Here is a 24,020-nt window from a genome sequence, read left to right on the forward strand (position 1 = left end):
CATCTACCACAGGAAACCGGAAGGTGGGAGGTTGCACATAATACGGAACATGCAGAGCAGAGTCAGTGTCTCCCGTGGATATTATCAAGTTCAGCACTCACCTACGGTCAAGCCAGGTGTTTTAATAAATCAGTTACACGAGGAGGTTGCGGCAGGGACAGGCCAGCAAAAGGAGGGCAGCATTGTTATTCCGCAAAGCAGCTAAAATTCAGTGTGTTTATAGGATATGCAGTTGTGCTACTGTCCCACAGATAATAATAGATAAAAGACTGAGGGTCAGGAGTGTGCCACCTGCTGGGGATCCAGGTGAGATCAGATTCCTGCTCATAAAGAATGAATGATGACCTAGGAGGAATGTGGGCTTGATTCTTTTTCACTGCAAGTGTTGGTCATTATGGAAAGACATGTAAAGACCAAAAGGAGGCTAAACTCCATGCTCATCTCTGCCCTCCCAGCCCTCTTCAAATCAGAAAAAGGCCTCTCAGACCACCTAACAAGTGGTCTGAGAACCAACATCCAAGGCAAATTATGACTCTTTAGTTTGTGATTTGCACAAAAGAATTAGAAAAAAATAGCTGCAATTGTTCAAATCTTTGCATATATGCACATGTCCCTTGAACTCATTCAGAAACTGGCAGAATACATTTTTGAAATGTGAGTAACAAATCTTTACGGTAAAAGACTTACTTTATTTGGTGGCTGAAGAAAGCTGGTAGAATGATTAATAATTACAAAATGTGTTTTATTAGAAGTCAATTGGAAAAAAACCTGTAATTAGAAGGAGACATTTATCAAAGCCATTTTTGCCCATCTTAATTTCTCCAGGTTAAAATAAAACTCAAAGCCAAAAACAATCCAGTCAGACTCACTATGATAGTAACAAAAATAACTGACAAGCCAGGCTCCTAAAATCAATCATGTCTAGGTCCAGCCTTGGTGTGCAGGCAGCAGGGGGTGCTCTGCAATGCTGGAGCCACATGGAAGACTGGTTCAGATCCCAGGTGCACCTGCAACATACCAGGAGCACACACATGCCACATTTTGGGAGGGAGGAGCTCTCATAGGAATTCAGACCTTGGCTATTGGCAGTTATCCATGTCCCTACCCTGGGGAATCCACTGGCAATTTTGTGACAGCTTATAGTGTCACAGATAAAACCTTAAGGCAACTCTGACCTAAGGGCAGGATGGTCTGAGTTTTTATACAATTACCTTCGCAGACTCCCTTGCCATTCCTTCTCCAGCCAAGGCAGCAGGCCAGTTTAGTTCCATAGTGACAGACCCCAGGCTGGCGTGCCAATGTCGGCAAGCCATGATCCCTTGGACTGTGGATAAAGAATCACACATTAGTATTGAGAAAACAGAAAGGGCAACGGAGACTCTTCTGAGCAACCAACAGAATGGAACAACGTCAATTACCTGGTTAATTTCAATAACCCTGCAGCAAGGGCTAAGTTAGAATTTGAAAATCTGAATTTTGCAGTTGGAAGCCTCTGCTGCCATCCCTTGCTAGCCTTTCTCAACAATTAACTTAGTCCATGTCCTTCCTTCTCAGAGTTAAAAGAATCAGTCTACACAGTCTGTAAAAGTAGAGTACAGGAAAGTGGTCAAATATTTACATTTTGAAACTGGTGGAGTGCTGCTTTTCAAGTCTGCTCTGTATAGGCATGTGTGGTAATGTGACTCCCTGGCCCTGTGGCTTTGTCTCAGACAAGAGCCCTGCACTTGCAGCACATTGGCCACCTGGGAACCATCGAACAGACTGGAATTACCTCACACTGCAGAAGGTGAAGAGCTGAAAGGGCTCTAGAGGTCCTTCAGCGGAGCCCTCTCATGTTACAGAGGAGGAAACTCCAGTCCAGTGGAGTGGAGTCACGTCCCCAGCAGAGCCAGGTGTTGGGGACTCCAGTCACACGGCTTCCTGGAAACACAATTTACTAAATTCTCTAACTGTCCAGCGGAGATTGGCAAATGTTTTCTGTAAAGGGCCAGATGGTAAGGATGCAAATTGTAGGCTTGACAGGCCATAAGGTCTCTGTGCAAGTGTGAAAGCTGCCAAAGGCAACAGTAAACAATGGGCGTGACTATGTCCCCCAAAATAAGTATGGACATTGAAACTCGATAAAAACTCAGTAACTGAAACTCAATACAAAGTATATTTAATATACTTTTCAAGTGTCATGACATAGTAGTCTTCTGATTCACCGTCAACCACTAAGAAATGTAAAAATTGTTCTTAGCTTATGGGACATGTAAAAACAGGGGCCTATCCAGCCTTGGCCTTGATCTAGAAGCCTGAAAGAACGAGCTCCCAGCCTTAATCCAGTGTCCCAGGGGTGAAGCTCACTGCATGTTGACCTACTTACTGCCTGCACTGAGTAGGGTTGCTACTGGACTTTAGGAGGAAAGATGTATGCTGTGAATTTTGTGGAGGGCTCCGACTTGCCTCATGCATATTAAATACACTGTAAGAATGCTTTCTGGGCTCTTTAACAGACAAGGAATGCACGTTTTACCATGTGCTTTCTGATCCGGGACTGGATTTTGTGCAAGTTAATATTTCAGTCAAGGTTGGGAAGTTAAACAACATTGCAAGTTTTCCTCATGGTCTGCCTCTCCCATGAACTTGGTTACTCAGTTAACAGCTATAAAGATGTGGTCTGGGACATTCCATTAACTGAGATCACCGAATACAAGGATGATTTTATTATTTACATTTTCTTTCTTTCTTTTTTTTTTTTTTTTTTAGAGGTTTTTGCTATAGGGTGTGTATACACGCCAGAGAGACCGAGGGAAACAGAGAGACAGAAGCGAGAAATCACCCACCCCGGGGGGGGGATGACCACACCGCAATCCCTTCTCCTCCATTCTCCTCTTGGGATCTTGGGCACGCACGCACACACGCCCGGCATGAGTTTTAAGCGGGACATGAACTGCGGTAGACTACGTGGGAGTCCAGCGACATAGCCATCACAGCAACCGCTGGTTCCCATTTTTTAAAAAGGATTATTTTATTTAACTTTATTTATTTTAATTTGACCAGAGAGGGTCAGAGAGAGAGAGAGAGAGAGAGAGAGAGAAAGAGGGAAAGTGAGAAAGCAAGCCACCAGATCTGGGACTCAAACCACAGCCAGCCATGTGGGAGTCTAGCACCCTTAACCACCATGCCACCTGATGGCCCCTTATTTGCATTTTCTTAAAGGAGATCTGTTTCACTTTTTGAGGGGAAACTTTATTTATTTTTCATCTATCTAGCTGCATTTTTGTTTCCATTCATCAACATCTCTTTTTTCCCATCTTTTAATGGAATTAACTTTAGGGATTCATGAGTCATTTGCTCAACCACTGAGCCCAGGGTTTCTCCACTTCTATATAACTGATACTTTGAGCCAGATCATGCTTTGTTGTTGGGGGCTGTGCTTTGCACTACAGGATGTTAGACTGGCTTCTGTGTATAGATGCCGGTAGCACACACCCTTCCAGCTGTGACAATCAGAATGTCTCTAGACATTGCCAATGGAATAGGCAAAACTGTCTTTCATTAAGCACCACTACCTTAAAACGAAACACTTACTGAGCACTTGTAGTGATCCAAGCACCATCTTAGGCACATAGCGTAGTCAGAAAAAAGACTTGGTCTTTGCCCTCTTCAGTACACAGTCTACTGTAAACAGATGCTTTATTGTGTAGGACAGCATGGTCAATATCATTACAGGCTCTAAGAAAGAGTTTTAACTGAGAAACAATGAAGCCAGCTGCATAATCTAATCTGTGTGTTACTACCAATTCTACAAGGAATCCCACAGTCTTGACCCAGTTTGACCATAGCTAACAATTCCCAAAGAAGAGACCACAGACCACTGAACATAAAGTGCACTAAGTAAGTGCTAGCCCAAACACAGTATGCTCTTAAGAATTTTTTACTGTAGCATTTTTAAAAATTGAGATATAATTCACATCACAGAGAATTCTCATTTTCAAGTATACACTTCAGTGGCTTTTAGTATTTTCACTATGCTGTGCACCTATCACTACTATTTAATTCTAAAACACTCTCATTACCCCACAAAGAAACGCCATACTGAAGGTAACCTTGAGTCCCCGCTCCCTCTATCCCCTGGTAGGCACAAATATGCTTTTTGGTTTCTAAATTTGCCTATTCTGGACATTTCAAATAAATGGAATCATGTACTATGTGCTGTTTTGTGTCTGGCTTCTTTAGCATGTTTTCAAAGTTCATAGGATGTAACAGTATTTTATTTCTTTTTATTGCTGAATAGTAGTCCATGATATGGACATACCACATTTATCTAGTTAATCCATTAGTTAATGGATATTTGGAATGTTCCCACCTTTTGGCTATTATGAATAAAGTCATTATGAGTGTTGAAGCAGTAATTTATTTGTGGACATATGTTTTCATTTCTGTTGGTTATATAACTAGGAGTGAAATTAGTGGGTCATATGGTACAATGGACTGAATCCCCCGCCCCCGTTCATATATTGAGAGCCTAATCCCACAGTGACGGTATTAGGAGGTCGAGCCTAGAACATAAGGGTGAAACTTCCATGAATGGGATTGGTGCTCTTATAAGAAGAGGCAAGAGGGGACCAGCAGATGGTGTAATGGCTAAGTCACTGGACTCCCATGTAGTCAACCATGGTTCTAGTCCTGGACCTAGTGGCTTAAACTCATACTGGGAGTGTGGGCGTGCATGCCCAAAATCCCAAGAGGAGAATGGAGAAGGGATTATGGCGTGGCCATCCCCCCGGGGGGTGATTTCTCACTTTTTGTCTCTGTCTTTCTGGTGGTGAGCGCATGCGCCCTATAGCAGACACCTCTCAAAAAAAAAAAAAAAAAAAAAAAAAAAAAAAAAAAAAAAAAAAAAAAAAAAAAAAAAAAAAAAAAAAAAGAAGAAGAAGAAACAGCAAGAAAGCTAGCTAGCTAGAAGAGGGCTTTCACCAGAACCTGCCTATGCTGGCACCTGATCTTAGACTACCAGTCTCCAGATCTGTGAGAAACATATCTGTGCAGTTTATAAGCTTCCCCAGTCTAAGGTAATTTGTTGTAGCAGCCTGAACTGAGATATATGGTAACTCTATGTTTAACTTGCTGAGGAACTCACAGACTGTTCTCTAAGATGTTTGCATCTCACATTCCCACCAACAATGCATGAGAGTTTCGACTTCTCCACTCCTCACCAGTACTTGTTATTGCTCATTTTAAAAAATGGTAGCCAGGCTAATGAGTGAGACGTGCTATTTCCCAGTATTGATGTGCATTTCCCTGATGGCTCACAATATTGTGATCTTTCATGTGCTTATAAGGCACTTTGAATATCTTATTTGGAAAAATGTTAGTCTGGGAACTTCACCCATTTTAAAATTGGGTTATTTGTCTTGATGTCCTTAAGATTTGAACACAAGATAGAAAGAAATCAGTAAAACAAATATACCCACACTTCATAAGAAAAGAGGTGGTTTCGGGCAGAGCCCCAGGAAACCAGCAAATAAGAGGTGAGCTAAGGAGGAGGAAGGTCTGGGAAAAAACTCAGGCAATCTTCAGAGGAGCACCAGACAGACACAGGGTCAGCAAAGCCAAATGAGGAGAGAATTTCTAGAAAGAGCGCAGGACCAGCTCTGCATGTTGAGGCACTGCATGGCATGGTGGTTGAGACTGGTCTCCTTCCTAGGGTTAGAGTCTGCCTCTACTATATATTAACTCCATGATTTTCAGCAAGTTACTTCACCTTTGTATGCCTCACTATCTCCTTTATTTCTTTTCCCTTTTTCCCCTATAAGGTGCATGCAGTCTCTGGAGAGAGAGAAGAGGAGAGAAAGGGAGAGAGAGAAAAAGAGAGAGGTGAGAAAGCACTCCCTTTGGGGATGACCATGCCACAATCTCTTCTCCTCCATTCTCATGGAATTTGGGGCATACACACATGTACGCAGTGTGTTTCTCAAGCCACCAAGTCCAGGGCTCAGACTGTATAGTCAGCCATGTGGGAGCCAGCTGCCCTAACCACCATGCCACTGGTTGGCCCTCATGATTTCATTTCTAAAATGGGGATAATAAAATTATTAACCTTAAGGGTATTTGTGATAATGGAATTATTGACTATATGTAAAGAGTTTTGGACAGTAACTAACAGTAAATGCTTCCTAATGGACTACTTTTATTAGCACCGTTAGTAGGATTAATACTACGTGTCAACTTCAGAGGAGCACGTTTCCTACAAGAGAGCCTGCCTTTGTGTGCCATGCTCAGTAATTGGTGGGATCAGTCTGTGGGAGCTGTGGCCTCACCTAAAAGGGGTGAAGGGTTTCTACAAGCAGAGGAGTTGGGGCTCTTCACTAGTGATGCCCCCTGTACTTAAAGGTCTGTGAGGCACATTCTATGGCTCTCACAGTTCCAGGTTTTTGTTTTTTTTTATGTTTGTAGGAATGAATTTTGACTGTAAGGGGAGATTATCATAGAATTTCACTATAAGGAAAGTGATCCTAGATATCATACATTTCTAACCTATCATTTTACACATGAAGAAGTTAAGGCCAAGAAAGACTGCGTGTTTCATTGGCATTAGAAGCCAGAGGGGAACACACATCACCAAACTATTCATCCGTCCACCTATCCATTTGTCTGCCCCCAATTTCTCAAGTAGCTATATGCATCAGGTAGACACTACGACTATGGGGGGGGCATATGAGAAGAACCCATACTCACAAAAGACTTATGGTCTAGGGGTGAAGGTGGGTAGGTAAACAGATAATTATACTCCAACAAATGAACTCTACCAAAGGGGTAAGTTCTCAGGAGCTAGGGGAAGATACAGGAGTTAGTACATTAGGATAGGTGGGTGAGGGGTTTTCTGGAGGAAATGGGCCCACTGCACTGTGAATTCTGGTGATTGCTAGAACTTTCCCAGGTGAAGTAGGAGGAAGTTGTATGACAGCGAAGGAAGATGTTCTGGGTGGAGAAAGTAGCCTGTGCCCAAAATGGAGCCATTAAGAACATGGGAGACAGGGGACAGAACTAGCTATGCTGTCACCCTGAGCTGGGCATAGTTTCCAGTGGAGCTCGGCTCTCAGTCCCAGTGGAAGGGCACCTGCTCCACTTGCTACCAGAGCCATTCATTTCTAAGCCATTCATTTCCGAGGGACAGAGGCTGTGCATTTTGCTGTTAGCATTTCTGCAGGAGGAAAGAAAAGAGGATGATAATGGTAACCAAGGAGGAAAGACAGAACATGGGTTGTTGAAGATGGGACTAAGATACACAGGTGAAGGGGTTGCAGAATAAAAGGAATTAAGATGCTTGCATAAGTAAGCTCACTGGCCAAACAAGAGAACTCTCTGAAACAATGGTGCATCTAGATGAAAGTACTTCTTGCAAAAGCAGCTTAGGAAGGGGAGGGCATTTTAAACACTGTTTCATACTTGTATCTAATTCTTTGTTTTGTGTTCATTACACCAATTTACTCTCTTCCTCCCTGATACACACACACACACACTCAGACATATAATACACATACATATGTATATATACATATATTATTTATATATTTTGTGCATTTGTGCAAGAATTTCAAAAAATTCCTAGCACTATTTCAGAGTAAAAGGATATATACTTTTATATCCTATTAACTTTTCCACTAATGCCCACCAAAAAGGTAGTACCAACAAATTCCATTATTAAGAGTACTGAGGGTTGGCCCTCTGGCCTGGTGGTTAAGGGAGTTGGATCCTACATAGCTAACTATGTAGTTTGAATCTTGACCCCAGCAGCTTGAAAAACACCAAGTGCATAGTCGGTATCATTCTCAGTAAATAAAAAATAAACTAGTGAGGCTGGAATATGGAGGATATAGGGCACAGTGGTAAAAAATAGCATTAGAGGATAGATCATGAATGCCAAAGGAGGGAACTGCTTTTTTATTCTATAACTACTGTCTGCTGGAAGATCACCACATGTGGCAATGGGGTAGATAGAATTACTTGGACTTTGGGGATCACATACACATTGGGTTTCTAAGACTGAACATGGAAAAAAAAAACTCATATAAAATATCTCAGTAATTTTTATATTAATTCACGTTGACATGATATTTTATATGTATTGCTTGATTGAATTAAATAAAATCTATTATTGGAAAGAAAAAAAGAACATGGAAGAGCTTGCGGCCTGCAAATCTGAGCATAGACAGTCGTATATAGTTGGAGCAGTGGAGGGGGAGAGGAGGCGGGAGGAATGGTGGGATGGAGAAGGGGCAGGGAGATTAAGCAGTGGCCAGAATAAAAAGGCCAAAAACTACTTTGTGCATCCTGAAGGCTCCAGAGAGTTCTATAGAAGGATTTGAAGCAGTTGGAAATATGAAGGATTTTGCCTCTATAGAAGTAGGATAAGTGCACTAAGCTCCAACAAGATTTCTGCAACAGTTAGATGTGATAGCATATAAAAACAAATGGCATTTTGTTGAAATATGAGATTTTTCAAAGGCCTAATCAGGAACCAGCCCAGGGCCCCTGGTAGAGGTGGTCAAACCTATTTCATATGTACTGGTCAAAGTCAATTACTTTGGATTACAAATACTGCCCAGTGTTAACAATCAGAGACGGTTACCCGAAGATGAAATTTGTGTGTGTTTGCACCTTACCACAGCTCTGCAGAGAAATTCTTTTTCTCGAGCTTTATTGCTTTCACATGCCTGCCTTCAGGTGAAAAGGTGAAACCAAGAAATCTGAGGTATATTAATTTCTCCCAAGTCATTGGTTTTGATGTTGTACAAAGTGTCACTTATAAAACTCTCCAAAATGTTAATGACTAACACTTGGGCCATCAAAAACTTGTTAATAAAGTTAAGATTTCTCATCCACTGTAAGGAATTCCTTCCCAAGTCACAAATGCATGTGAGTATTATAGCTCTGTGGAAAGACAGCAGAAATTTGTCCCCAAATCTAGCCTTACTCTTTCTAAAGGCTGGCTTATTTGTTGTATTTCTATATAGAGAGAGTGATTAAAACCTGTGTTTAAGTCTGAAAAGAAGGAAACAATAGTTAAGAATCCACTGAACTCATGATTGGAAACTGTGAAATGGATTCCAGTGTTCAGACAAGTACACGAATCAGAACGCACCAGGGCAACCTCTAGCTACTCTGTGGGTATTTCCTAAAGGAGGCCAAGCAGCTCGAAATGACAATATGGGAAAAACTGTCAGAAACACGTGAGACCATAAATGAGCAACACGTCTTTAATGAACGGGTGTGAAGCCCACCCAGTTTTGGGAGATAGCTTCAAAGGACCAGTTAATAACTGGTATTTTACCGGTTTAGTCTTCAAATTCTACATCTGGTCAGGAAAATGGAAAAGTGGTTTAAAGAGGAAAAATCATTAGTCAATAGAATTGCTAATAATTAAATTACTAATTTGTAGATGCCAGAAGAAACTGACTTATTACACCAAGAATCCAATGATACATTCTGTGCTTGCCAGTTTTTTTTTTCCAATGCACATATGCAGCTATTTAAAATTATGGTTAAAAGAAATTAATGTAAAATATTTATGTTTAAGTTAAAACAATATGATCTGAGGAAAAAAGCAATGTAACACAGGCAAGCATGATAATTCGCAATAATAGCAGAGTACATTATCTTGTAAAAATGTTTTTAACCCGCTAAAACCTGTAGCTTGGTTTCTATTCAGTTCTCCAATGACACTCCAAGTTAACATTAGCAAACGGTCCAGATTACCTTCCCAGCCTCCTCTTTGCCTGCCTGCTCTTTGTATGCCCACTCACTAACTTTCCCATCACCGATTCAATCATTCTTTTACTTTTAGACCTGGTTGGGAGTAGTTTGGATAAAGAACATTAATAATTAAGTTAAACAATATGAAGCTGCCATTTTTATGAGTTAGAAATGACCAAATATCTGTGATTCTATATGTTACAATTTAAGAATTGTGGAAGAGAAGACTAAGTGCTGACCAAATCCATTTCTATGCCCCATGAGAACAAAACAACACTACATTTCCCAGCTGTCTACCAGCTAGGTGGGGCTACAAGACTGGCTTGGCCAATGGGATGAACTAGAAGTGGGCCATCTCCAGGCCTGGCTCACAAAATGAACCAATGGGATCGTTGGTGTGCCCATTTCCCATCAGCTCATTGAAGAAAGAGCAGTTTGGGGAGCTGTAGGAAGACAACAGTCAAGACAGATGGAGGCTGCCACTGTATGAAGGCATGCAGCAGAGCCTCCCAAACATGCCTTGTCCTGAGAAACAGGGAAGGAAACATGCTTTACCTTGTCCAGGCACTGAGATTCTGAGATGGTTTGAAGCTGCATTCTACCCTGATCAAGCCAGTAGTATTTTAAGAGCCATCTCTTTTCCTAAAGTCTAGTGCCCATTGTTTTTTCTTTATGTGTGAATCTATTTATACAAACATCTACAAAACTATGCATGTAGTTCCATATTTGTGAGACTCTCTTTTTCTCAGAAATGTATACCATTGGACCAGTGCATTCTGGAATCAAGGAGGAATGGTTAAAGCACAGTAGCTATCATTGGAGTTAAATAGGTATCTGAATCCAAGTGAGCTTTTATGGATTTGACTGGATTTACCCAGTCCTATGAAATCTGATAAAACTGGGATAATTTATCCATAGAACTTTACTAGCCTAGAAGAAAATGTCTGACCTTGGACTGAATCAATCCTGCCCAAATCCTCTGCCATCTTGGGAGATCTGGAAGGACTGACCAGTTGCCCTTCAATCTCTCTCTCACAGACATTTGCTCTTAATATTTGGTTTATAAGAGGCTTGGGAAATCCAGTCCTGAGGTGGGGAAGTGTCAGTGTAGGTGAGCGAGTCTCTGTGGAGAGGAGGCCTTGAAATGTGGGAGTCTGAGCTAAAGACTGAATTGCCCAGAGTTCCTTTAATGAATTATACAGCTTGCTGTCTACATTGATCAAATTAATCAGAAAATCACCATCTCCACAGCTGAAGTTAATTTTAAAACATTCCAAAGATTGTGTAAGTAGTGTAGTATTTCTTCATGGTATTCCTTATTTTCTGCAAAAATATACTGTGCCAGAATTCTTACGCTCGTTTATGGTCAGGTTCCAGGAAACTTCATGATAGTCTCCAAGACAAATTGAGAAGTTAAACCTCTTTTTCTGATGTTTAAATACATTTAAATATTGCCACACAAATAAAGTTGTTCTTTTTAAAGTTTCATTATTTATTTATTCTATGAGTGTGTGTGTGTGTGTGTGTGAGAGAGAGAGAGAGAGAGGGAGAGAGAGAAATGGAGACACACACATATGCACAGACACACATACACTCACAGTACTCCCCACAGGGTTCTTCTTTTTTTTTTGAGAGGTTTTTCGCTATAGGGCATGTGTGCTCGCTAGAAAGACAGAGAGAGACGGAGAGACAGAAAGCAAGAAATCACCCCCCAGGGGGGATGGTCACGCCGCAATCCCTTTTCCTCCATTCTCCTCTTGGGATCTTGGGCACGCACGCACACGCACCCGGCGTGAGTTTTAAGCCACCGGGTCCGGGACGCGAACTGCGGTTGACTACGTGGGAGTCCAGCGACATAGCCATTACGCTAACTGCTGGTTCCCTCCCCACAGGGTCCTGATGGCCCATTCCCAGCCTCACCCAGCCCTGGATCATGGCATGAATGTATCTGGTGAACTCGGCGATCTCTGGATGCGAACTCCAAAATTTGCCCCATGGGCCAGCCTCACAGGCCATCACATTTACTGCTGCTTCACTGTCCAGACCTCAGAAATAAGTTTTTCTAAATAAAGATAACAAGGTCCATCCATGAGTATTCCATTGCTGCTGCTGCTTTTTCATTTTGTTTGATTTTTATCATAGTTCCCAGTTGGAACATTTATTGGATCTACCCAGTTAACATTAATTTCAGGTTTCTATTAATCTTCAAGAAAAAGAGTCCAGATCCCACAGGTCTGGGATGGCCCAAGATTTCTCACCTCCCTGGATGTGAGGGGTTCAAGAGCCCGGGTTATCGAGCACTCCTCTGCCAGTGTGTATTGATGTGCCTTCTAATTGTCCCTACCATGACTGCTAGGGGAAGGACTAACCTCACGCAAAATTTGGAACTGTCCAGGGCTTCCTCTATTTCTCTCACTCATCTTCCAAGCTCAGGAATTGGAAGAGAGGGGATGGACAGTTGGAGTTCCTTGGGGAGACAGTCCGATGGGATGTGCATAGATCTATAAGAAGGATTTACTGGGGGGAATAAGCTCCCATGATTATGGTGACTTAGAAGCCCCACGACACACTGTCTGCATGCTGGAGACCCTGCAACACTGATAGCGTGGATCAGTCCAAGTCCAAAGGCCTCAGAGGCAGGGAAGCCAATGATTTAACTCACAGTTCAAGGCCACAAACCTGAGAATCCAAAGGGACGCTGGTGTGAATCCTGGAGTCTGAAGAGAAGTGGAGATGTCCGAGGCAGCAGGGGAAATCTATCCTGCTCTCCTTCAAAAGAGATCAGTCCAGCTTCTGTCTCTGTTCTTCGGGTCCCTTGCTGATTAGATTGTGCTTGCCCACACTGAAAGCAGATCTTCCCCACCTGCTCTACTCAGACTCCCATGTGACTCTCTTCTGGAAATGCCCCCATAGACACACACACAGAGTAACTCTTTATCAGATTTCTAGATATTCCTTAGTCCAGTCAACACCCAACTCTACCAGAGGCACTGTCTTAGTTTGAGCTCCCCCAGAAGCAGACCATGGCATAATGATCTGAATGCAAGTGGTTTATTCAGGAGGTGAAGGGAGGGAGAATGGAGAAGTGAGATTTGGAAGGGGAGGCAGTGGATAAAGCCTCCAGAAGGCATCTCAGTGCACGCCAGAGTCAGAGCCTTTAGGTGGCTGCAGCATTGGTCAACTCAACTGCAGCCTTGTGGAAAACTCCAAGCCCTTTTGCTATGAACTTAAAACTCTTTTAAGGGAACCAGCAGTTAGTGTAATGGCTATGTCGCTGGACTCCCACGTAGTCGACCGCGGTTCGCGTCCCGGACCCGGTGGCTTAAAACTCACGCTGGGCACGTGTGCATGTGTGCCCAAGATCCCGAGAGGAGAATGGAGGAGAAGGGATTGCGGCGTGACCATCCCCCCTTGGGGGGTGATTTCTCACTTTCTGTCTCTATGTCTGTCTGTCTGGCGAGTGCATGCGCCCTATAGCGAAAACCCAAGCCTAATCCAACTAAGCTGCTCCTGAATTCCAGATTCATGGAAAATATGTGAGTTCAATGTCGTTAAAGCCACTTTGTTCTGAAGTACTCTCTAGCACAACAGGAGATAACTAATGTATGTGGTGCCTAGAAACCAAGCAAAGGGGGTACCACAGAGTGAGGTGATGATCTTTGTAACAAAGCTTTGATATTTTGAGTTTTGATTTTGCACTTGTATTCATCAAATCTGAGATGCCATGGATTATAAACACACTCTTACTATGTTCATGAGAAAAGAAAAAAATACTATCCATTAAACTAAACTACAGTTCATTATCTTAATGATAATTCTGTGCAATTGTGTCATAATTCTGTGCATGAATTAGTCATGACTGGTAGCTCTGAAGAATGCAGAGCCTGGGATGGCCTGCTTTGCTCTCTATTGCTCTCAGACCAAAGTCCCAGCTCCTTGGGTCCACATACCGGGCTCCTTGCAGCCAGTATCCAGCCTGCCTTCTTTGCCTCATGGCAGCCATGGAGCTCATGACCCAAGAGGCTGGCTGGTCTATTCTCCGTATCCTGGGCTGATGCCTTCCTCTTGCATTCTTTTTGCAGGTGTGTGTCCACTCGTTTACTCCTAATACCTGCTACAAATTAAGCACTGGAATACGTGCTTTCCTCCCACCCATCTGTCACATCAGATAGACTCACATTCTCTCCATAAAGGTTTCTATATCATCTCCTGTCTTCAGTTTTTCCTGACTCTCTCATGCAAACTCAATGTCTCTCTTATCTGCATTTTATGGGATTTTTTTTGAATGGTGATGGTTTTATTCATTTCCTGATTCAATGATCCTACAGAGGATGCTATACAAAGAAGCATTCTTATGGGATTTCTTATATGTGCGTGTGTGTGTGTGTGTATATATATACAGACATAGATACACCAGAAGGTATATGTACATATTTATTCTTTGGGATGCTGTATATACCTAAAATACATATATAATAAATACAAATATATTATTTATATTATATATAAGTAACATTATTTGCCTCTCCATCCCCCTTCCCTGGTCATTTATTCTCCAATGTTTTACTCAACACCTACTATGTGCCAGGCATTAAGCTAGAAGCAGGAGTTTTAACTCTCCCCCTGGGGCCCCCTACCTCAACCAAAATATAAAGACATTCTGCTGGCCCTAAAAAGTTGTCTGTGGGGGCGGCAGTTAGATATGTATCTCTAGCATTCAGGAGAATGTTTGGGCATGTCAACTGTTCAGTTGACGTTGTTGAACTGAACTGAATTAATTTGAACTCTTTTTAGATTTTTAAAAAACACACAAGACCTTCAGATTTGATACACTGAGACCCAGCAAATTAACTGATTAAAATGGAAGCACTACTGATCCCTTTGGACAAAATATTTGTCAGAAAATGATCTAATTGTCCTTGGGAGACACCACAGCCTTTAAATTTGACACTCGTTCGATGTGAGATTCTGGGCAAATAACTAAAGTGCCTATTCTTTTCATTTTTTCTATTGGCAGAAGGTGCCAATGTGTGTGTGCATGTGAGAGAGAGAGGGGAAGAGAGGGGAAGCACCCCCCAATGATGTGTGGTCATGCTACATCATTCCCCCCCCCCTTTTTTCCAACCCTTCAGGATTTCAGGCATGTATGCACACATGCCTGGTACACTTTTCAAGCTGCTGGGGCCAGGATTCGAACCCCATGTGTGATCTGGCTTTCCATATACACCACTTAACTGCTGCATTATGGGATACTAGCTCAATCACCTATTATTTTGAAATTTGGTTTACTCATCTATAAAATTGAAGATGTAATATGTTATTTACATGAGGCTGACATTGCAAGTGGTACTACAATATCTATTCCCCCGTTCATTTTAGTATTAGGACTCCCATTACACAGATACTCAGAAGGAACTACATTTCCCGGCCTTCACTTCAGCGAGGCATGGCTGTGGAACTACTTTGTGGCTAATGGGATGAAGGCAGAAGTGCCACTTCTAGGTCAACTTCTAGAACATGGCTATAGAAGGGAGGAAGGATGATCTTCACATTTAATTCCTGTTATTGACCAGAATTTGGACATGTTTCCTGGCACTCAAGAAGCCATCTTAGGCCATGATGGGAGAACCTTCTAGTAGGGTCCTTGTTGGCAGAACCTGGGTCACTGACTCCATGGAGCACCGTAACAGCCCAACTACTCACTTCTCTGTGAGAGAGAGACATAGGTACGTCTATCTTGTTTAAGCCAAGGATATTTGGTTTTTCTATCACTTGGAGTCAATTTTAAAGGATCAAAAAGCACTGTTGGGGCCAGATGGTGGTACAGCAATAGAACACGATGTTCCGTGAGGCTGACCTGCATGGGAAAGTTGAGAAGGGTCGAGTTCACACCCAGAAACCTTATTGAGCATGTTGGGCCACTGTGTGCCCATGATCTGATGCTGGCTGAACCTGGATGTAAATCGTGGCATCAAGACACTTGTGGGAGGTGCTTGCTCTCTTCTCTATCACTCATTGAAAAAATAAGTAAATGTAAATAAACCAGTTTTGCTCTGTTCGCTAGTTGCTATAAGCCTGTTACCCCCATTGTGTCATTTCCTGCTTAAAACCCCCAGTGTAAAATGCCTTGTAAGGCCGAGTTTTCTGTTTGTATCCAACTGAAAATTAAGATCAGGTGAACTCTTGTTCTTTGGTTCCATGAGTTTGTTTGTTTCTTTCTCTTTCTTCTTCTCTCTCTTTCTTTTTCTTTCTCTTTCTCTTTGTCTCTTCCTTTCTTTTACCTCATGTCTGCTAGGGCTATCATAACAAAGACTGGATAGCTTAAATGACAGAAATTTATTTTCTCACAATTTTGGAGATTATAAATCCACAATTAAGATGTCGCAGGGGGGGGTCGAGGCCTCTCCCTTGGCTGCTAGACGGCCATCTTCTTCCTGTGTCCTCACATGGTCTTCCCTCTGTGTGTCTGTTTCTTAATTACTTATTCTTTTAAAAATATAATTATTTTATTTATAATTATTATTATTATTATTTTTATTTGCTATAGGGTACATGCACGAGAGAGAGAGAGAAAGCAAACCATCAGGTCTGGGACTCAAACCATGGTTGGCCATATGGGAGTCCAGAGCCCCAACCACCATGCTACCTGCTGGCCCCAATCTCCTATTCTTTTAAAGACACCAGTCATATTGGATAAGGGCCTGCTTTAAGGACCTCACTTTAACTTAATTACCCCTAACCCTACCTCCACATACACTCACATTCTGAGGTACTGGGCTTAGGGCTCCAACATAGGAATTTGGGGGGACATAATTCAGCCTGTATCCCTTCAGAACATCTACATTTCCTGCCCACATTGTCCCCAGAAAAATTTATGCCCTGGCACCTGTCACCATGAGCACAAGATCTTCAGAGGTAGTTCTCTGTCTCACTAGGTCAGTGACAAATAATGGTGCACCGTGGTATATAGCCCACCTCACTTCCCGATGCCTGAGAGCTTTCTCTGTTGGCAGGAAACAGTTCTTCCTGTGTCCATGGTAGACTGAAAGAGCAGAACTGCACTCCCCAAAAGGCCTCAACCGATGACAGATAGGAGTATAAATACCCCAGCTCCCTTGTCTTCAGGAGGGATAACTCAGTGGATCATGTCTTACTGTTGCCTAGAATTCCCCAGTAGGATTAAGTCACAGTATTAATTTATTTGTATAACACTTCCTTCCCTTCTCTGTTACTTCCCTTCTCCACTTTCCCACCAGAGCTTCCTGGGGTCACTACCCAAATGAACTCTGCACAGAATCTGCTTCTGAGAGAATGTGAACTTAGGGATGGAAGTGGTAGTGTTGGGAAGGAGAAGCACTTGTCCCTTGATTGTACTGGCCTAGAGTCAAGCTCAACAGGATTACAGGGAATACGGGAGAAAGTACTTTGTAAACACGTCAGCTTTTCTACATTCAGTTTTATTCAGGAAGTAAATTTGGAATAGCAGAAAATCACTGGTCTTAGAGAGGAGAAGACCAAATCAGATGGAAGTCGTGAGAAATTGCCAAAGTTTTTCCAGTTTCTCCATCCCTTTGTCTGTTAGATGGATGCAATCTCTATTTCTTAGGGTTATTGAGAGAACTCATTGAAATACATTGAAAAGTCTCGATACATGGGGTCTCGACAATATTTGTTGAATGCCAATCTGAATTAGGAAGACTACATAATACACTTATTCTCATTTTAATGTTTATGTAATCTTAATTCACACATGCAAACACATAAATATGACTTTGACTTCTTTCCAAATCAATGAAATGAACTATTGAAATAAGGTGGCTTGGAAATGATTCCTATGTTGTAGTTAGATGTTTCATAATTATGATTGCCTGGAAACATTCAGCTCTTGAGTTTTGGGTAATATGCCCACAAAATCTAGTTTTAAAAATAAAGGACTGGGAGATATACCAACTGCTAAAAACCCACTAAAATCATGTATAAAGACAAAAATCTAGCCCATAAAAACGACAGACTCACAGACCAGGCATCCTACGGAAGGACAAATAATGCATCCCCCCAAAGTTGTCCATGTTCTAGTCGCTGAAACCTGTGACTGTTACCTTCTATGCCAAAAGGGACATTGCAGATGTGATGAAAGATCTGGAGATGTCGCCAGGTCATCCAGATGGGCCTGATGCAATCACAAGGGTGTTTCTCAGAGGGAAGAAGATCAGGAAGAGAAAAGGTCAAGGGACAAACTAACAAGAGGTTCAAGTGAGGTGGCCACAAGCTAAGGATTGCTGGCAGCCTCTAGAAGCTGGAAGAATAGGGAATGTATTCTCTCCTGGAACCTCCAGAAGGAAGTAGCTTTGCCAAGACCTTAATTTTAGCCCTGTAAGACTCCTTTTGGACTTCTGACCTCCAGTACGGCGAGAAAATAAAATGTTGTTGTAAGCATGAAGTTTGTGGTAGACTTACAGTGGCACTTCCCTAACAGGCCTCTGAGAAGCAGCAATCCTCCCCCTAGCATGCTCCTGTAGCATGTGGTTTGTAGTAAGCAGGCCTCCTCATCTCTCACATTTCTCTTATTCAAACTCAATAGAGGAAAAAAGTGTATAGGGGGCCAGCTGGTGGCATGGTGGCTAAGGTAGCTGGATCCCACATGGTTGACTGTGTGGTTCCAGTCCTGGATCCAACAGCTTGAAAATCGCCCTGTGTGTGTGTGTGTGCTTGCCTAAAATCCCAAGAAGAGAAGGAATTGTGGCATGGACATCCTCCCATGGGGGCAATTCCTTACTTTTCTTCTCTTTCTCTTTCTCCCTGGAGAGTGTGCATGCCCTACAGCAACAAAAGGAAAAAAAAAAAAGGATAACAGAAACATATCATAAATAGGAAATTGCTTCAAACATTTTTTTGGGGGGGAGGGAATAGGGCGTGTGCGCTTGCCAGAGAGAGAGAGACAGACAGAAAGCGAAAAATCACCCCCCAGGGGTATGGCCACGCCACAATCCCTTCTCCTCCATTCTCCTCTTGTGATCTTGGGCACACATGCACACGTGCCTGGCGTGAGTTTAAGCCACTGGGTCTGGGAATCAAACCGCGGTCGACTACATGGGAGTCCAGTGACACAGCCATTATGCCAACTGCTAGTCCCGCTCCAAACTTTAATCTCAAGAATAGCAAATTAACTTATTTTTGTCTTTTGTGCCCAACGTGGGGAGACTGGAGTTGCTACTACCACTTAGTGAACAGAGACCAGAGATGCCACTAAAGATTCCAGTGCTGGGACCTGGAATATTCAAGATGGGGTTCAGATCAATAGATGTTCTAGACCAGCACTATCCAATAGAAACAAAAGGGCTATTTTCAATTTTCACATTTTATTTTTTTAGGTTTTTGCTATAGGGTTCTTGTACTTGTCAGAGAAAGACAGAGACAGAGGCCAGAGAGAAAGAGAAAATGAGAAATCATCCCTGGGGAGGTTGGCCATGTTGCAACCCCTTCTCCTCCATCCCCCTCTCGGGATTTGGGCATGCACGCACACACACCTGGTGTGAGTTTCAAGGCAGTGGGTCTAGTTTTCAAACCGTGGTCAACCATGTGGGAGTCCAGCACCTTAACCACTATACCACCTGATGGCCCCTTAAATTTTCACACTTTAAAATGTAAAAGAAATAGGTAAAATTGATAACCCATTTTATCCAATGCAGTATATCTACATTATTACCATTTCAACACATAATATAAAACAATGAGTGAGATATTTTTAGCTCACTAAATCTGACCTGGTACCAGCCACATTTCAGCTACTCAATAGCCCACCGCTGGGCTCCTGGCTACTATTAATATATTTGTCCTGTTGAACAGGGCAGGTCTAAAGCATCTGAATAGTCCTAATATTCAAAGGGCACACAAAAGTGTAAGGCAAGCCACCTTCGGATGCTTAAGAGTGGTAGATGTAGGCAACTAATGATTTATTCATTTGGTGACTGTTAACTGTCTACTATGCACTAAGCACCATTTAAAAGGCATATAGTTTTCTAGGTCATAAAATCATGGTGCAGCATTTCAATTAAAAACGACCTATGCTCATATTAGAAATCTCTAGCGAGAACTCACGTTTTGTACTTAGAGATTGTGAAACCTTAGGAACTTAGCCTGTAGGCAGGCACACTTTTCTGTAGTGGGTGCCTTGCCTTCTCTGTAAATGTGTCATCCGTGAAGTGGAGTCTGGAGCTAATTAAACATGATTCCTGAAGAGCCGACCACTTGGCATTTCCAAGCATTTTGAACAGATAATGAACACCCCAGCTCCCAAACCTGATACCATGTAAAGAAGCGATGTTTCACATCTTGAAAACTGCAGAACTGCAAAATTCTAATACGAATTCTCCAGTTTAATATTTTTCGGCTTATTTGAGGGCTTTTTGGCTTTTTATCTAATTTGGTGGCACTTTGAAAGTGAAGCTCCTGGAAGTCTGTTTGCCAACCACTAAAGAACTATTAATCTCATTTCTAAAATAGTACTCGGTCTTTCTTAAGTGGGCTTTCTAGCAACACAAGGACTTCCAACGTTCAAGGAAAATGTGATTATGAGCAAATCACATCTGCTTACATTTTTATCATGAAGAGGAAATTGAAACTTGCGATCATACATCCTAAGAACCTGGTTTGAGGTTGGTTCTGTTTGAACTTCGAAATCCCTCTAATACCGTGGCTGACTGATGAAAGATTTCTTCCTGTAAGTCAAACAAAGATGGTCAGGCTCACCTTTAAGAAGCCTGAACAATGTCTTAGCAATTGTGCATAATGCTGCAATAAACATGGATGTGCAAGTCTTTCTGACTAAAAGTTTTCCTTTTCCTTTGGGTAAATACCAAGGAGTAGGATTACTGGATCATATAGTAGTTCTATTTGTAGATTTTTGAGGAACCTCCATATTATTTTCCACAGTGACTGTACTAATTTACATTCCCACCCACAGTGTAAGAGGGTTCCCTTTTCACCAGTCTCACCAGCACTTGCTGTTCTTTAGTTTTCGATCATTGCCATTCTAACTCGGGTTAAGTAATATTTCATAGTTTTGATTCGCATTTCCTTTATGATAAGAGACATTGAACATTTTTCATATGCTTTATGTCCATTCATATGGCTTCCTTAGAGCATTGTCTATTCAGCTCATGTGCCCATTTTCATTGTATAATAATAATAATTATTATTATTATTTTTTGCAAGAGAGGGGCTCACTAAAAATCATTTCAGAGGCACAGGAACGTAAAGTTTTCTGTTGGAAATCATATACATGATAATATATTTGATTTTCACATAGTGCATGCATACTTCAAAAATCATATCTTATACTATAAAAATGTGCAATCACATGTACATAATAAATCATAAAATAATTTTTATTTTATTTTTTTAGAGAGATTTTTGCTATAGGGAGCATGTGCTTGTCAGAGACAGAGAGAGACAGACAGCAAGGAATCATCCCCTGTGGGATGGCCACACTGCAATCCCTTCTCCTCCACTCTCCTCTCGGGATTTTGGGTACACATGCACATGTGTTCAGTGTGAGTTTTAGGCTGCTAGGTCTGGGACTAGATCTGCAATAGTCTACATGGAAGTTTGGCAACGTAGCCATTACGCTATCTGCCGGTCCCCATAAAGTAATTTTTAAAACGAAGTCTGAACCAAGCCAAGGTTCATGTCTTGCTCTCCCAGGAATCAATATTAAAAAATCTCTATAGTGCAGCATCAGTTTTCACTCAGCTGGAGGCAATTCTGTACCTGGGGACTTTGGGCAATATCAGGAGACCTTATTTCATTGTCAGAACTTGAGGAGATTGGGGTTGCTCCTGACATCTACGGACTGAGTTGAGGCCAGGGATGCTACTAAAGAGACTACATTGCACAGGACAGCTCCCCAACCCCACCATTCCCACAAAAATGATTCAAGTTAGCCCAAAGGGTCAGTCAGGCTGCGAGGGAGAAGCACTGCTCTAGCCGACACTTAAGGAGGAAGGAAGACCTCACAGCCAGAGAACCAGAACACCTTTCCAGCAGGTGTTTCCCCACAGGCTGCCCTAGTGTCTGGAGAGGAGCAGGGACTCCGGACCAGACTGCGTGGGTTTGCATCCCAGCTCCATCACTTTCTGGCTGTGTCTTTTGGGGCAAGTTCTTTGACCTCACTGTGGTTGTTTTTCTAATAGAATTTTTATTAACAATTATTTTACTTAATTTTATTTGTTATTATTATTTTTTAATTTGACCAGAGAGAGGAAAAGAAAATGAGAAAGCAAGCCACATGGTCCAGGACTCAAACCGCGGTCAGCCATGTGGGAGTCTAGCACTTTAACCACGCACCACCTGTGGGCCCCATTGCTGTGCTTATGTTTCTACTCCCCAACATGGGGTTGATAATAACAGTACCTTCCACGCAGATCATCCGTGGGCTTTAAAAGGTGCATACAAGTGCTTAGAACAGTACATGGTCTACAGTACGCACTTTGGGGTGTGTGATTTACTAATTGACTTTGCCAGTCTCTGGAAAAATAAGTTGCAGGGCTCAGAAAAGCTTACGAGTAAGGAAAGGCTCTAGATTCTGCATTGCCCTAGTAAGAGTCAGAAAGGTTGCCTACCATGCCCTTTCTTCCCCGTTCATCAGTCCTAGTCAGAAAGGCAGGGAGGGAAGCCCGGCATCACGGCTGACTCAGCCCACGAACAGTGAAGGCTTTTCCTTTTCTGCTGTTTCGTCCTATGTCTTTCCCTCCTTCCTCAGCACAACTAGTGAACGACACCCCGCAGGCACCCTTGGGAGAGCGGAAGATGCAAAACCGCAGGGGCACAGAGCCCACCCGCCCATCCGCACGCACGTAGGGACGCTCACACGCCCCCCGACGGTGGATGTCTGCAGACCACCAAGCCAGCTCGTACCCCGGCTGCGCGCGGGGCCACCCTCCTGTAACCCGCAGCCAGGTGGGGCGCAGCTGATGCGAAGGGACCTAATTCGGTGCAAAGCCAGAGGCGCGGGGAGGAAAGCCGGTGAGCGCTCCGGGTCGGGAATACTGGTCAGATCCGGGTCTGAGCGCGCACAGGCACACACACACACACCCACACATTCTGGAGTGCCTGGAGGAGCAGGGGTCAAAGAGAAGAGGGCTCGAAAGGGGAGCTCAGGCCGGCCGATAGCCAACGGACACTCACCTGGCCGGGTTCCCTAGTCCACCTGTCACCCAGGGGAGCAGCAGCGCGAGCGCGAGGCTCCAGGGCGATGGCATCTTTGCTCGGGGCCTCCCTCGTCTTCCTGCACCCCCTCGGGAGGGCGCCGGCGGGGACTGGAGTGCAGCGGGGCCGCCGCCTCCTTTCTCCTCGTCCGCTCGGGGCCTCGGTCCCTCAGCTCCCGGGTGCGGTTCCCGCGGGCGGGGAGGGGAGGCCGGGACCGTGGCAGGACGCGTGGGGGCCCCGGCCCCGGCCGCGCATCCTCTGCGCTGTCTGTTCACCCAGAAACTCCCCCCAGCCCCGGCCGCTTCACACTCAGCATTCACCACCTATCGCCGTCGATTTCAGGCACCGGGCAGGCTCAGTGACACCTGTGCTCGAGGACCGAAGAGAATCAAGGAGGCGGGCTTAGGCTTTCAGCCTCGCCGGGCTTTTTCCACAAGCTGCAAATCATGGATGGGATGCTAGAGCTGGAAGGTCCCCGGGTCCCACACTACCCTGCCATTTGGCACGTGCTCATTTGCAACAGCTTGCTTACCTGGACCCCAGACGCTGTGTGATACAGGAATGCAGGAACGGGGGTGCTGGAAGGGCTCAGAGGATTCCTGTGGCCCTGGACACCTTCCATGTCCTGACCATTTGTTATAGTAGAGTGAATGACTGGCCCGTCTCTCCTTGTTCTTCTCTCCACATCCACACCCTTCGGCCCCACACCTTGGTTTTGGACTTGACTGTGTCACGTGTGTGACCCATAGTATGAGGGCAGAAGTTGCAGCATGCCAATTCCAAGCCTGGGCCTTAAGACACCTGAGCCTCTATCTTGGGCACGAGGAGACCACATGTTATTTAGCCTGGTGGCCCAAGGAGGATGAAGAACAGGTGGAACAGCTACCTGGTCAACCTGCAGACCTATAGCTTGAAGTAGAGTTACTCCATGGTGCCTACCGGATATCAGCCAACCCACAAACACATGAATGAGCCCAACTGAGGTCAGCAGGACCAGGCAAGCTAGGGAGGCTTATTGTCATCATTTGTTAAACAACGAGAGGTCTCCCTCACACCTGTGACCTGGTGTTAGG

At 43.5% G+C, this 24,020-nt stretch overlaps 1 protein-coding gene across 1 annotated transcript in view; it reads right to left on the minus strand.

Moving 5' to 3' along the window:
- EGFL6 (EGF like domain multiple 6) overlaps window positions 1-11,757 on the minus strand; it is a 56,333-nt gene extending 44,576 nt beyond the window's left edge. The window contains exons 1-4 of the mRNA XM_014585649.2: window positions 11,662-11,757; window positions 6,724-6,816; window positions 4,471-4,544; window positions 1,212-1,324 (exon numbers count right to left, since the gene is read on the minus strand). Of these exons, the coding sequence (XP_014441135.1) occupies window positions 1,212-1,324; window positions 4,471-4,544; window positions 6,724-6,816; window positions 11,662-11,757 (376 nt within the window). The remainder of the gene's footprint in view (window positions 1-1,211; window positions 1,325-4,470; window positions 4,545-6,723; window positions 6,817-11,661) is intronic.
- Window positions 11,758-24,020: the final 12,263 nt, after the last annotated feature.

The sequence above is a fragment of the Tupaia chinensis genome, unplaced genomic scaffold (genome assembly GCF_000334495.1).
Source record: "Tupaia chinensis unplaced genomic scaffold, TupChi_1.0 Scaffold150243_1, whole genome shotgun sequence".
Classification (NCBI taxonomy): Eukaryota; Metazoa; Chordata; class Mammalia; order Scandentia; family Tupaiidae; genus Tupaia; species Tupaia belangeri.